The sequence below is a fragment of the Phocoena phocoena genome, chromosome 1, assembly GCF_963924675.1.
Source record: "Phocoena phocoena chromosome 1, mPhoPho1.1, whole genome shotgun sequence".
Taxonomy (NCBI): Eukaryota; Metazoa; Chordata; class Mammalia; order Artiodactyla; family Phocoenidae; genus Phocoena; species Phocoena phocoena.
In genome coordinates, this window is record NC_089219.1 from 74,523,513 (window position 1) to 74,539,880 (window position 16,368).

The 16,368-nt window shown below is 33.4% G+C and overlaps 1 protein-coding gene across 1 annotated transcript in view; it reads left to right on the plus strand.

The window, feature by feature from the left end:
* Window positions 1-16,368, plus strand: part of SPATA1 (spermatogenesis associated 1) — a 30,952-nt gene continuing 14,584 nt past the window's right edge. The window contains 8 exon segments of the mRNA XM_065887435.1: window positions 1-36; window positions 5,394-5,504; window positions 8,053-8,106; window positions 8,198-8,429; window positions 10,388-10,501; window positions 11,252-11,313; window positions 16,194-16,285; window positions 16,326-16,349. Of these exon segments, the coding sequence (XP_065743507.1) occupies window positions 1-36; window positions 5,394-5,504; window positions 8,053-8,106; window positions 8,198-8,429; window positions 10,388-10,501; window positions 11,252-11,313; window positions 16,194-16,285; window positions 16,326-16,349 (725 nt within the window).

Genomic DNA, 16,368 nt, shown 5'->3' on the forward strand with positions numbered 1-16,368 from the left:
ATGTCCCTCAGTCCAAGTCGACCTCCCTCATCAGAGGTAAGAAATCTTTTTTACACTAAAGTATAAGAAAAACCTGCTTATCATTGGTTTTGAAAAGTTTTGATAAAGCGAAAATATGGATTATATAAAGTATTAGATACCAACACCACTGTGAACCCAACTTTGTGTATCCCAGTACTTGATTACAGTTCTTGTATCTCTAAGGACCCCAATTATACTGGTATCTCCAATGCATTGATCCTATCACCTTTTTTTGTTTGTTTATTCCTCTTCTCAGGATGCCTTCCATGGCTGGCTTAAATATCATGGAGCACTCTTTTGGGAATTTTTGAATTTTATTTTATTTTTTTATACAGCAGGTTCTTATTAGTTATCTATTTTATACATATTAGTGTTTACATGTCAATCCCAATCTCCCAGTTCATCCCACCCCCCACCCCCCACCACTTTCCCCCTTTGGTGTCCATACGTTTGTTCTCTACATCTTTGTTTCTATTTCTGCCCTGCAAATTCATGGAGCATTCTTGATCACTCTCTTGCACATACTTTTGACTCCTTGCCCTCTCTCATTTCACTGTAGTCCTTGACAAAACAAAAACCCTGCTTAATCTTCTTCACCTATTCTTCATATGTACCTACAGTGGAACATGGCAGGAGAAAAATATACCAGCATAGGACTATTCTCATTTTAAATTAATGACTGTGAATCTCAAGTGGAACTTTTTGCTAGTAGGCAATAAGACTATCTCCCACTCACTCATTCACTCTTCCACTGTTCTAGATAACTATTTCATACCTTCTCATACCCCCAATACCTTCTTCTCATTTTCACTTTAAATCAACTCCAGTCAAGCTTTCACTCTACTATTCCACCAAAACTGCTCTGTTAAATTCACCTCTACATTACTAAATCTATTGCTTAATTCTTATTCCACATATGCTTGATCTGTGTGTGCACAGTAGTTGACACTGTTGATCACTCTGTCTTCCTTGACATAATTCCTTCACTTGGCTTTTAGCATACACATTATCTTGGTTTTCCTTCTACATTCCTTGTTATTCATTTTCAGTCTTCTTTTTTGTGTCTTTTTCTTCTTCCTGTTCCCTTGATATTGGGGAATTTCAGGGGTCAGCTCTTTGCTCTCTTCTCAAGCTGCCTACTTGAAATCTCCGCTTGGATAACCAATAGACAGCTGAAACTCAGTATGTCTGAAACTGAACTACAGTTCTCCCCGCAGCCCAAACCCATACTAACCATGACCTTACCCATCTCAGTTGATGGCAAATCCATCCTTTCAATATCTGAGGCCAAACACCTTGGAGTCATACATCACACCTTACTCAAACTTCACTTCTTGGACTCTAGCTTCAAATTATATACAAAATCTGACCACTTCCCATCACCTATATTGCTAGCATGTTAGTCTGAGCCACTATCACCTCACACTTTAATTATTCAAATAACTCTATAACAGGTTCCATTTTCTTGTCCCTTATAGTCTGTTCTATTATCCCTTTAATAATTATTAAATATACAAATATTTGGGAGTAGAGCATTATGTATGCCCAAATGTGAAGTAATATGTAATACAGGGTATTATGAAGTGTTCTTACCCCAGTTGATTAACACGTGTCAATTGAGGGCTATAAAGTCAACTGTTTACAGGAGAGAGAAGGATTGGAGAAATAAGTTAAATGACACCTTAGGAGTTAATAAGGTAAATTCAGAATGCAGAACAGCCTGTTAAACAATTGGTCCAGTCTCTTTAAAAAGTGCCATGAAGAGAAAAAAAAGCAGGTCTGGAATACTCTTCCAAATTAAGCTTTTTAAAAGTTGTGACAAAAGGGAGAAGGAGAGAGGGAAGGACAAATTAGGAGTACGGGATTAATAGATACTAGTATACATAAGATAAATAAGCAACAAGGATTACTGTATAGCACAGGGAATTATATTCAATGTCTTACAATAACCTATAATGGAATATAATCTGAAAGAAAATAACTGAATCACTTTGCTGTATACCTGAAACTAACACAAATTGTAAATCAACTATACTTCAATTAAAAAAAAAAAGACGTAACAACCAAATACAATATGTTATCCTTGATTGAATTCTAGATTGAAAAAACATTCTGAGGACAGTTGGACAGTTGGCAAAATTTGTATATGGACTAGATATTAGTTGACATTAAGGAATTGTTAATTTTCTTAGATTTGTATCCGGACTATTCTATTTAAAACTGAAAACTACTCCCTCTTTTATCTTCCCAATTTCCTTGCTCTGCTCTACTTTTTCTCTTTTCCCAGTACTGCCCACTTTCTGATTTGCTATATCACTTACCAGTGTTTTATATTTAATGTTTATTGTCTATGTCCCTCACAGGACTGAGACTAGTCTGAGGAAAATGAATCACTTGCCTTTGGTGCAAAACTTAAGCAGGCACCAAAAAATTAAGTAATTAAGATAAATATTTTAATAAAAGATTTTTAAAATGAAAAATTAATGCAAAAAGCTGTGACAAACAAGATATCAGCATTTTAAATAGAAACAGGATCTAATAATGCTATGCCTAGCCATTTTGGAGCCTGAGGCAAAAGGCAAAATATGTGCCCGTCTGTATACCTTTTAATGTATATTTATTATTTATTTATTTATTGTAAAATAGTTATTTTTATTTTTACTTATTTAAAATAATTTTTTTAATCAAAGTATAGTTAATTTACAATATCATGTAAGTTTCAGGTATACAGCACAGCGATTCAGATATATATATATATATATATGAATATATATATATATATTCTTTTTCAGATTCTTTTCTCTTATAGGTTATTGTATAATATTGACTATAGTTCCCTGTCCTATTTAATGTATTTTTAAAGTAATAGTTTTAATAAAAATATTATTGATGGATTTACTTCCATTAAAGCCAGGATAAAGTTGGGTTTTGATATAAATAGAATGTTTAACCTTAAAATGATGTTGTGAGTTTTAATACAGGCTTTCAAAATTTTCAATATTTTTTCAACTATGTTGTTCTGGAAAAAGTTAACCATTAAGAAATGTATTTTTTAAAAAAACATGTATATAGCAGTTCATATTTTTCCTTTCTACTCAGGCTCTAATAGTACCATTCTGTCTTTAAATTTATGATATTTTATTCAACATGAATTTTTTGCATTGAATAGATTTATTTATTTATTTTATTTTTGGCTGTGTTGGGTCTTCGTTGCTGCGCATGGGCCCTCCCCAGTTGCGGTGAGCGGGAGCTACTCTGCTACTCTCCTTTGTGGTGTGCGGGCTTCTTATTGCGCTGGTCCCTCCCACTGTGGAGCACAGGCTCTAGGCATGCGGGCTTCAGCAGTCGCGGCACACGAGCTCAGTAGTTGTGGCTCGCGGGCTCCAGAGTGCAGACTTAGTAGTCGTGGCACGCGGGCCCATCTGCTCCATGGCATGTGGGATCGTCCTGGGCCAGGGCTCGAACCCGTGTCCCCAGTGTTAGCAGGCGGATTCCCAGCTGCTGCGCCACCAGGGAAGTCCCTGAATAGATTTTTTAAAATATTATTTATCTTGATTACTGAGGTTTTGGTACCCCTTTAAATTTTGTACCTGAGGTGAGTGCTTCACTTCCCTCACACTTCTTCTTGTCCTGATACCTCATTAGAATCTCAGCTGCATGCAGGCAAGGATCTTTGTTTTATTCACTACATATTTGTAGTACCTACTATGTGCTGGCACATAGTAGGCATATTTGTTGAATGAATGAATAAATCCAAATTCCCAATAAATTAATTTACTTCACAAAATGTTTCAAAGGTCAGGAAATGTTTTGTCAACTATATTTTCTTTGTATTGCTTCCTCTTTCAATTATAGAGTGAAAGTCTATACACTTTGAATTATAATTCTTGAATTGTTATAAAATATATAGAAATAATTACTTCATCTATGAAAGCAGAGTAAAATGTTTAGTTAAAGAAATATTTTTTCTCCTGTAAAATATTAATACATTTATATAATGGGCAAGGCCATATTTACTTTAGATTTCTGATGGTTTTACAAATATTTAATAGTAAAGCTTTAATATTTAATATTATAGTATTAATATATAGTATAGCTTTAGCTGTTAATAGGATGGTATAGTTAGAGAATAATCTTTTAAATGCCCTGATATTCAAAATACAGCATATAGGAAACTTCACTATTCCATCTATTCAAACATCTTAAACTGTTGGTTAATATTCTGACATCAGAATTATACAAGTAATCCGCTTGGTCTATAAAAACAACTTGAGCAAAATACTCAGTTCAAGAGCTATTGTCGGGCTTCCCTGGTGGCTCAGTGGTTGAGAGTCCGCCTGCCGATGCAGGGGACACGGGTTCGTGCCCCGGTCCGGGAAGATCCCACGTGCCGCAGAGCGGCTGGGCCTGTGAGCCATGGCCGCTGAGCCTGCGTGTCCAAAGCCTGTGCTCCACAACGGGAGAGGCCACAACAGTGAGAGGTCCGCATACTGCAAAAAAAAAAATAAATAAATAAAAAGATGTTAAGAGCCATTGTCATTTCCTATAAAAATTACTAATATTAATATAAGGTCATATTTACTTAAAATTTAAAAAATGTTTCTCACTTAATATCATAGAGTCTAATCATTTCAATGCTTTGACTTTTAATATACATGAATAGCAAACTTTCATTAGACTAAAAAATAAGCCTTTATTTGCTGTAATTGTTCTGTTGTAGTAATCTAAATATTCTTCTCAATAGATGAATTCTAATTGAGGTCATAAAACACTAATAGGAAAAAAGATAGTGCATATAAGCACAGACAAGCTAAGCTTACAGGCATGTCCTATGTGAAAACAGCCATTCCTTTCCCCATCACTGGTCAGGAATAGGTTCTTCCTTGAATTTTGGGAAACAAAAATATTCCCCAAGCCCTAGTATTCACACTTTAGCAGGTGCCGAGAACTAGCACTCATCACAGCTGTGTTAGGGAGACAATATGTAAAGGATAAGGATTCCACAAGATAACACCAATGCAACTGTGTAGGTAGAGGTCAGGGAAGGTGGAAAGGTTGGTAATAAGAAAACTGATCTTGGCAATCTGGTATCCTTACTGCAAGCCACAAAACAAGCATTGTATGTCAGTATGTTAAGGAACTCTAGGACCACAGCTATGACATTGTTTCCAAGGGAAAATGTGCTCCAAGTGCCAAGTAGCCAACCTAACAAATTTTTGGCTCTTCATTTTGTTTTTTTGTGTTTGTTCAGAGGATACATGTATTCCATGTTTATTTCAATTATGTTTATTAAAATTAAAATTCTAGAGGACATCAGTTGATTTTTTTCACTTTAAAAATATTTTAACTGATTTTATTCTCAATTTATTCACTTGGTGGAACTTCATGTTTTTTATGTCCCTGAAGGATCTTGGAACTATCAGTTAAATACCATTGCAATAGAAGTTGTTAACAAATTAACTTTAGCTGGATTTATAAGGCAAGTATTTTGTAGTCATGTTACAATGTGCCTGAAAAAGCAATCTTTTTTTTTTCTGCAGAGAAAAATGCTTTCTGGAAATTCAAAAATTCTAAGTGAAAAATATCTTATTCATGTGATGGATCCAGTCCCTGACTTAATGAATACTATCAATAGGTAGTGCTATATAACAGTTAAAAAGTACTATAGGAACAGATGTCACTTAGCCATAGTACTGCCACCTAGATAACAGAGTATAACCTGTGTATTACTATGGCTATACCCAAAGAGAATTAAGAGAGAAATTATCTGAAATTAGAAACCTGTTGAAGAGCTGTGAATAGCGATTAAACCAGTATATCTACAATTGCTTTTTCACTGAACTATTTAAAAATAGAAACAGAATACACACACACACACACACACACACACACACGTGTATATATACACATATATGCTCACTTCTGGTTTCTCGTATTTATATAAGGTTTATTTCTTTAATCAAGATTTTTCCATATTTAAACCGTTTAAAATGCAGTATATTCCTATTCTATGCTAGTTAACGTATCATTATTATGTATTTGCTTATGCGATTATTTGTTTAACATAACTGCCATTAGACTGTAGCTCCCTGTGAGCAGGGACTTTATGTTATTCACTACTGTATTTACAACCAGTGCCTAACAAGGTGTTTAGCACTTAGAGGCATTTAAATGTTTATTGAAAAAATTAAATAATGAATGATAATTGGAAAAAAAATTTTCCCCCAAAGTAAAACTATAAAGGAATTTGCTATGTGGAATTCTTGGGCTCAGTAGGTAGATTTAAAGTTTTTGTCATTAGAGTTCTGTTTAGTATAGCAGAATATTAATTTACTGATCATTAAGTTAGTTTTCCTTAATCAGGGAAGGAAAGGAACAACCCTCATAGCTTTTTGTTCTTTTTCATGATAAGTAAAACTGCAAAATACCAATCACAGAATTCTAGATTGGAAGGGACCTAATGACAATTTAAGCCAACTTCTAAAATGCTTCTAATATCAATATTTTATTATAATATTTTCAACAAATATTTATTGATGTTTTTCTGTATACAAAATGAGAAAAAAGAATTGACTATGGATCCTGCTCTTAAAGAATATTCAGTGTAGTGGTGAAGATAAAATACATAAATAATTAAAATAGCATATTCTGTGTATTTAGAAGAAAAGGAGACTGCTTCCAGCAGGACAAGAGGGGAGATGGAGAACTTTAAGGAAAAAGTGATCATCAGTTTAGATTTTGACAGAAAAATATTTGATCTTGCAAAGATGTTGGGTGGGAGAAGCTTTCTGAGCAGAGAAAATAGAATGAACACAGAAGTGGCAAAGGAGGCAACTCTAGGGAAAAGTGAGTGGTTCGGTTTTTACTAGAGCATTGACTGTGTGAAAGGGAATAGTAGACAACAAGTTGTAAAAGTTGTTTATTGAAGGTCTTGAATGCCAGATTAATGAATTTGGATTTTTTTTTTCTGAAGCTTTGGAGTTTTTGAGCAAAAGATGATATGATGAGAGCCTTAAGAAACTAGAGACAGGAATTGTAACCAGGAGACTTTTGCAGTGGTTAGGCAAGAGATAAGGAGAGTCTCAGGAAAAGGCTGCCTCTCAGATTTGATCTACTACTATTTTCTCCTTGGTTCTACACTTTAGCCACAAAAATCTTCCTTTGGTCCTCACATACAGCAAACTCATTTCTATTTTATCATCTTTGTACTTGCCTGGAAATCACTTCCCCCGATTTTCAAATAGCTTGCTTCTTGTTTTCATAATTCAGTTCTCAGCTCAGTTATTATCTTTCAAAAATGGCCTTCTCTGACCACCTAGTTTTCAGATACTCTTTCTCTGAATTCCTCCCTATTACATCACTCTGTTTTATTTTCATAAATCACATATCACTATCTTAAATCACATTTATTTAACATCTGCTCTCCCAAGTAGAATATAAGCTACGTGAGAGCAGGGACTTTGCATTGTTTACAGTTGTATCCCCACCATGTAGAACACTACCTGACACATAGTATACCTCAATATTTGTTGAAAGAATGAATGAATAACAAATTAACTCTATGGGCTGAATATTTAGGAAATAAAGTTTACAAAGTTGGATTCTAGAACCAGATTACCTGGTTTTGAATCCCAACTTGAAAACTTCCTATTTATAAAATCTTGGGCAAGATGCTTAACCTCTCTTTGCCTCATTCTTGTCTGTGAACTACAGACAATATGTGTGCCTATCACATGAATTGTGAGGATTAACTGAGCTTTATATGTAAAGCATTTAGAATAATGCCTGGCACATAGTAAGTCCACACAAGTGATAGCCATAATTATTATTATTAAATGACATAGAATTTCTATTATGTTTAGTACAGTGAATAGAAATAGGATTATATTCTACGTTTTCTAGAACATAGCCTTAGTTACTAGCTTTTTGATTTGACTTTTATGTCACAGAAATATGCCATCTGCAAAAAAGTGAGGGTAAAAGTAATTGAAAAAGTAATTACAGAAGCTTTATTTCCTCATTTATTTCCAGGTGAAGGCAAAGCAAGAATCAGAACTGAAACTCAAATCATTTGCTCCTCCATATGTATGTAATGTGACATTTTAAACTTATACTAATTTTTTAACTTATTTTTTAAAGTGTAAGCTAATTTTTTTTAATTTCCTGTATGTTTTAGGCTCTTCAATCAGAGTTATATTTGCTTCCTATAATGGATCATTTAGGAAATATTTATTCAGCATCATCAGCAGTTTCTTTAGATGTGCACCAGACTAATAATGGTGTTGCTGAGGCTGACGGAATAATACACAGACCACTTAGTGTAACTTTGTCAAAGGAAGAACCTGGAACAGATCCCAGTTGTTTAGAAAACACTTTGAAAAAGCTTCTTAACAAGAATCAGGAAGAAGGTGATTTCAACTGGAATGGGAAAGACAAAGAGGTTGTTATAGTACATTTTAACAGTCAGGTCTGGGCAAATTCTGGGCAAATCTAGCCTTACGAATATAGGCAGTATAAAAGGAAAGCTACAATTCAATATGGGGACTTTAAAAACTAGTTTCACCAGTTGGGAGGAAAAAATGACAATTTAAGTACTGTTCGAAAATAAAAATAAAATCAGGGCTTCCCTGGTGGTGCAGTGGTTAAGAATCTGCCTGCCAATGTAGAGGACATGGGTTCAAGCCCTGTTCTGGGAAGATCCCACATGCCGCGGAGCAACTAAGCCCATGTGCCACAACTACTGACCCTGTGCTCTAGAGCCTGCAAAAAATAAATAAATAAAATTTAAAAATCAAATAAAGTCAAAATACTTACAGCACTTACGTAAAGTCTACCACCTTTTATAATAGTTTCAGATAAAGTTAAGGCTAAAGGAGAAAAGAAGTTATTGTTTCATAAAATCTTGATATTATTATTATAGTTCAGAAATATCTTAGCCAGGAAAACAGTATCAAACCAAAGCAAAACAACTTTACTGTTGGGAGACATTTGTATTTCAAAGACTTTAAAATTTTTTTTATGGTTACACCCACCAATTTACTGATAATTCAGTTCTTAAAAAGTGGTAGGTAATTAAAGAAATCAAAATTAAACTTATAAAAATATAAATAAAGCTGGAACTACACTCTAAGAATCGATTGAAAAAAAGTCAGTTGAATTTTTTTACCTTACTGCATACAGCAAATAAATTGTGATAGAAAAGCAAATATACTAAACATTTATGAATTAAATGAATTCTCCCCCCAAATAATACACTCCTTTTTCTGTGAATCTATAACATTTTATATGTACATCTACTGTAGCTCTCAAAACACTATATTTTTTCAAAAGTAAATAGACCTGCTTTCTTATTAAGTTGCATAGGTATTGAATGGTGCATTGCATTATTCTCTAAACTGTTATTAGGAATAAGAGATACATGTCATATATTCCTATCAAAATGTCACTCAGAATCTACTGAGTTTTCCATTGTTGTTTGTTTTGGGGGGCAGGTGGGGGGAGTGGTATTTTACTATCAGTTTTAAACAGCTGATATATCTATTTTTTGTTCCTTTGCCTTGAATATATCTTTTTAGAAAATCCCTATTTGTTGTCTTTAAATGACTAAGTCCAGTGCCAGATATGAAATAAGTGGTAGCAACCTGACTAAAACTAAACCAATATGGGCTTCAGGTTGCAAAATACTGTGGCAACTCTTGTAAAATGACTTTTCAAACACTAATATGACTCCAATTTTTTCTAAATTAAAAAAAATTGATTTCCCCAAGGGAAAAAAATCTGTATTAACACTACCAGGTTCACGGATCTCTTGTTCATGTAGATCATGTGGAACGTTAGTGCTAATGTTTTAAAGACATTGTGTGGTTTTCTTATATGGAGAAATTCTGTTAAAATGAAGGGAGATTTTATAAATGAAAATGTATGTGAAATAACAAATGGCATTATATGCTCTGTATGTATACCCAGCACTTTCCAGAGAAGGATCCTCAGAATATTCTTTTAAAAGATGCTTTTGGCAAAAGCTTTATGAAGACAACAAAGTTTGAATAAAACCCAACTTACCCCCTGTTGCAGATTCATACTGTACGTAAAAACAGAGAAATCCTGCCATGGGGTGTCTGTGGTGGGGGGGATTTGTGTTCTGTTAGGATTGCTTAATCCAATTTTTCCCAAACTGAATTTACCAAAGAATTCTCCTTTTGCATAAACTAAAGTTTCATGAAATTCAGTTTGGGAGAGTAAAATTCATAGAGATTCTGAAACATGGGACAAGAGTATATAGTATATACATAAAAAACCAAAATTTTATTTTAGTATTTTCTTAATATTATGAACTTTCTTTGCTATGGATGGGCATCATCATCAGCTCGGGGAAAAGCCACTCCAAATGAAATTCAGACTGGAAATAATCAAATTGGAAATTCTGAATTGCCAGGATCACAGGAAGATTCAGATAATGATTATTTTAGCGGCAAAAAAAGGTAATTAATATGGATGTTGATTCTACATGTCATAATCTAGACTATAAGAAAAAGAGTGAGATATCCAGGGTACTGTTATAAAGACTTCTAATTAGAACAAAGATATGAATGAAGTTAGTGACATTTTTAATTAAAATTACCTTGATTCTGATGTTTACTGTTAGATACTAATATTCCCTTCCAACATAATGAGGGATAATTTATTGCTTAAATTTATTCTGTTGTAATCCTTTTGTCATCAGGGGCAATCTAATGACAGAAAAATTTCTGTCTTCATTTGCCTTTCTTAGAATTAATTTTTCTGCCTCTTTTATATTCCTGGTTTTGAGTAAACTAATCATGTTTGAGTTTCACATTGGTATCATTTCATTCAAAATTATAGTACTTAGACAACAGTTTTGCATATAGTCTTCTGAAGTTAAAATAAGGAATTTTATAAACAATTATTCACAAAAGAACTATAAGCAAAGTATGTTTACAAAATTTCCAGTTATTTTACCTTGCTATAGACATTGGACTATGATTTGAATTTAGCTATAATATAATGAAATATTATTTTATAACTCATGCTAAATGTAGTTTATGTTGATAATTAATGAGTTTGAAAGATAATATAATGGTTTCAAGCAGACTTAAAAAATTTTTAATGTTATATTTGTGTTTATAGAATATTAAATAAAAAACATGAAAAGTTAATATTCATGGAATCATTTTTTAATATGACTTACAAATCTGTCATTCCCCTTTAGGTCAGTTTCTTTGGAAAAATGAAGATGATAGAACTAATATCATTAGAAGAGAGGACAATCAGGTATGATTTTTAAATTAAAAAAAAATTTTATTTATTTTTTTATACAGCAGGTTCTTATTAGTTAGCTATTTTATACATATTAGTGTATATATGTCAATCCCAATCTCCCAATTCATCCCACCACCACCACCACCCCCCGCTGCTTTCCCCCCTTTGTGTCCATACATTTGTTCTCTACATCTGTGTCTCTATTTCTGCCTTACAAACCAGGTCATCTGTACCATTTTTCTAGATTCCACATATATACATTAATATACGATATTTGTTTTTCTCTTTCTGACTTACTTCACTCTGTATGACAGTCTCTAGCTCCATCCACATCTCTACAAATGACCCAATTTTCATTCCTTTTTATGGCTGAGTAATATTCCATTGTATACATGTACCACATCTTCTTTATCCATTCCTCTGTTGATGGGCATTTAGGTTGCTTCCATGACCTGGCTATTGTAAATAGTGCTGCATTTTTTTAGATGTGGTATTGCACCATAATATTTATACTGAAATTGAAATGGAACTGCAGATTAAAATGCCTTAAATTTTCTAACCTTAAATGTTAGAGAAGGGGAGATAAACCTCAAAATTCAGGAGCCTGCCAATTCAGTGAAATTGCTGGGAGTTTCATGATCTGGGACATGTTGATGTATGCCCTTTAAAGTAAAAACCAGGTTTTTTATCTTGCCCCAGCTACCATGAAGAATGAGTCACTTGATGGACCTGTTTGGAATTTGGAGATTTACTGCATTTGGATGCATGGCTCCAATCTTTTTTTTTGTTTTTTAATCAAGTAATCTAAAAGACTGCCAACTTTGAGTGGGCCCAGAGCAAGAGAAGGCTCACAAGGTGATCCAAGAGGCACAGCAAGCAGTGCTGCCAGTTGTGTGCTAATATCCATCTGGTCCAGTGATGCTTGATATGTTAGAATACATATGTTGGTTGTTGGTTATATATGATATGTTGGTTGGAATGCTGAATGGAGTCTGAGACAAGTCCTGAGAGGAGAATCACAGCTCAGAGCCTTTGAGTTTTGGAGCAGAGGCATGCCATATTCAGCAAACAATTGTTTTATTGTTGCTAGATATTAATAAAATATGCTGTCTTCACACTTTAAAATTTTTCCAGCTGGTGGGTGCTTAATGCTATTTCACTGTGGTTTGAATTTTCATTTCCCAGATTACCCATACAGTTGATCATATTTTTATATTTTATAGACTCCATTTTGATAACTTTTTTGGAGAACTACCTTTTCAAGTATTTCTATTGTGTTGTCTGCCATATATTTCTGATTAGTAGGAGTTTTTAATATACTTTGGAGGGTAGTCCTTTGATGCTTATGTGCATTGCAAATATCTTCCCCTACTCTGTGCCTTGTCTATAATCTACATTGTTTTATATGTTGTTTAAGTGTTCCATATAACTTTTTTTTTCTACATTTTTCTTTCTATGTCTTGGACTGAGAATAGATATATTAGAATCTTCTGTTATTAGTATTTTACTGTTTATCCTTACATCTCCTGTGGTTTTTGATTTATTTAGATTTCTATGTATTATTTGGCACAAAGTTGTTCTCATGCAAATAGTAATATTATCACTTTTGCATTATGAAGTGCCCTTCTTTGACTCATTAAATGCTTTTTTGACCTGAATTCTCCCTTACTGCATATCAAGATACTAACCTCTCCTTTCTTTTTGTTTACATTTATTTGGTATACCCCTATATTCCTCCCCTACTTTTTTCCCCAACTTTTCTGAATTGCTTTGTTTTAGGTATGTCTTTAACAGACATGCTAGAGTTGGGTTTCCCTTTGTAAGCCAGTCTGAAAGTCATTTTCATTTAGTAGATGAGTTATGTCCATTTATGTTTTTGACAGGACTGGTATATTTGACCTCAGATTTCTCATTTTACTTTATGTTATAGTTACTATGTGTTACTATGTGGTTTATTTGCACTCCCCCCTACTCCTGGTATATAGGAAATCTGAATCTCATTCTAGTGTTTACCTTTATACTGATACAAATTTGTACTAGTATCCCTAACCCTCCTTTTTCCTTTTTTTAAAATTTATGCTGCTGATTTTGATTTGTTACCTCTAAAATTATCCTCTGACTCCTATCTTTAAATTCAAGGCAATTAAAAAGTCATCTTTCCCCCTCCTTTCTCCTCTCATGTACTTTTAGTTGTGTTATTTCTACTTTGTAAAAGAGCAGAACATTTATGGGCTGTGCTTCTTGTCTTATCCTCCTCACCTTTGTTTTAGTCTTAGAGCTATAATTAAATATGTTCAACACTTACTGCCAGTTCTTTTACAGAAGATTTTTCAATCGTTTCTTCATTGGGTAAAGCTCTACTTACTAAAAAAAAAGCTCCCAGGTACGATATTCCCTTACTTCTTATGTATTTAAAATTTTGTCTAGAGCAGGAATAGGCAGACAAGGCCCACAGCTTGTTTTGTGAAGCATGGGACCTAAAAATGTTTTTTATATTTTTAAAAAGTTGAAAAAAATAAGAATTATGACAAATACCATATGTGGCCCACAAAACCTAAATTATTTACTCTGAGGCCTTTTACAGAAGAAGTTTGCTCATCCCTGCTTTAGAGCCTTGGTACTTGAAGGATAGCTTGATTGGCTGTAACATCCTTGGCTTACATAATTTTTCCTTGAGTTTATTAAAATGTTGCTCTACTGATGTTTTATATGTTACTGTTAAGAAGTATGATGCCAAACTGATTTTCTTTTCTTTGTAAATTGGCTTGGTTATTTTTGTCTGGAAGGCCAGAGGATCCCTTTAATGTGTAGTAGTTTTATCAGGCTATATTTCAGTTGAGAGTTCTAGGTCTGGTTTTTATGGGTACCCAGTGGGCCCTTTCAGTATGAAAATCAGGACTTCTTTTATTTCAAGAAATTATAACTCTAGAAAACAATATAAATAGCAGATCCATTCCATGGTTTTTTTTTGTTTTTTTTTCAGAGACCTCAATTGGTCCTATCCTAGTTCTTCTTTACCTTTTATCTCTACTACTTTCTCTATGATCTAGTTTACTATTTTCTTTATGTTTAATTTTCTTTATTCCTTTTATTTTTGTTCTCTATTATGCTTACTGTATTTTTGGTCATATCTGTTCCTTTTTGGATACCTGTTACTCATTTCTGAGACAGTTTTGTTTTTTCTTTAATTTCTTTCTTCAGTTTGGTCAATTTCCATTTTACATCTTCCTGTTATTTTTCCATTTTTATTCTGAGTTTCTAAATATGTGATTTGTGGTGTTCATTAATACCTAAAATGATCTGATTTAATTTAATTTAATCTATGTTGGGAATATTATTAATTTTTTCTCTGCTTCCTGGCTGCTGGTTTTGTTTTGCTTTAGTTCTCAGTTTTGAGGGTTTTCAAAAAGTAACTTTGTGTGGATGCTATATTATGTTGTAGATTTTGTCTATGTTTATTTGTGTTGGATTTTTCTGAATCAGTAACAGGTGTTCTTATAGAGAAACATGTGTTCTGGAGGTTTATTTTAGCTTGTATCAATAGATTAGGAAAGCTCTCTCCTGTTGTTTTAGTGAAATGCATTTATTTATTTATGTATTTTTAAATAAATGGGGCCTTAAGGGAAGTGGTCTTTTTTCTTTGTATTCTTTCCTGCTAATTTAATTCAGCAGAACTCTTAACTTGACCACCTTCTTTTCTCTTACCACCTAGCCCTGACGAACATCTATTGCTTCCAAAGAATTTTCCTCTCACCCAGTAGCTGTGTTTTCCCATAATTACCACCTCTGGCCACCTACATTTTAAAAGCCCCTTTCTTTTAGATTCCGTATAGAAAGAGCTTTGATTTACCATTTGGTACCCTTACTCACTATTCTTCCACCACATGCAGGACCTTCTCCTTTAAGACTAAATTGTGGTTGATGTTTACTGTGTTATCTGTGTATTGTGCTCTTTAATGCATAGTTCCCATCAGACTCTGCTCAGGTGTGAGCTCCTAAGCACACTCTACTGGTCTAGGGTGTTTATTTCTCCACTTACATGTAAATTAAAGTATATGTAAATTAGAGGATTCTGTGTCCTAGTTATTCTACAGATATAAATTATGGGTGATTGTATTTGCTTTCTTTTTATAGTAGTTGAGAGCATGCGTGGAGAGATTTTAGTGGCTGCCATTATCCTGTGGGAACCTGACCTTGTAAGTTAAGGTCAATGCAATAAAATAGAAAAAGAATAATAAAACAAACAAAGTAGGGGTAAGGGATTAATGAAGATAAAAGTAGAAGCTAATAAGTTACAGAAGTTAAAAGCCTGGCAGAATTGAAAACAACTCAAGGTCTATAAAGTGGTAGTGGCAGAAACATTAACATTGGTAAGGCTTGAGGTAGTTTATCAAAACAAGAGTAGAAACACAAAAATTAGGTGAGATGAAGGCAATATAACACAAATACAGAGGTGATAAAATTTATGAGAATAAAATGTATGCTAAAATTTGAAAATGTGCTAGGATCTCCAATTTTCTAAGCAAATATACATGATCAGAATTGGCTCAAAATGAAAAAAAATCAATAGCCATCTTAGAAACATTTAAAAGTTGTCATAACAAGTAACTGAAATCAGAAATCTTGGAAGGAAATCATGTTTAGAAAGGAATATGGATTCTTTTTTTTCTTCTTTTTGAATTTTAAGTTTGAAGCTCCTGTGGTATAATGTCCAGTGGAATGGAGAAGCTAGAGCACAAGAGAGTGTCTATAGTTATAAAGACAGATTTGGGAGTTCATCACCATACAAGTAAAAAAATGCATTACTGTTGTGCATTACCAGATGTTTACAAATAGGTGAAAAACAATGTGTAGCCCTACCAGATCTTACTGATTATCATGTTTGCTTACAGCTAGGTAAAAAAGAGTGCATCAGCTTACCAGACCTTATTGATTTTCCTTCAGTTCCTTGTCAACCTGCTCTTTCTCCAGGAATAACTGATATATCATATATCATATATATATATATATATATATATATACACTGATATATTACAGATTGAGAGTAAGTATGATGATACCATAAGT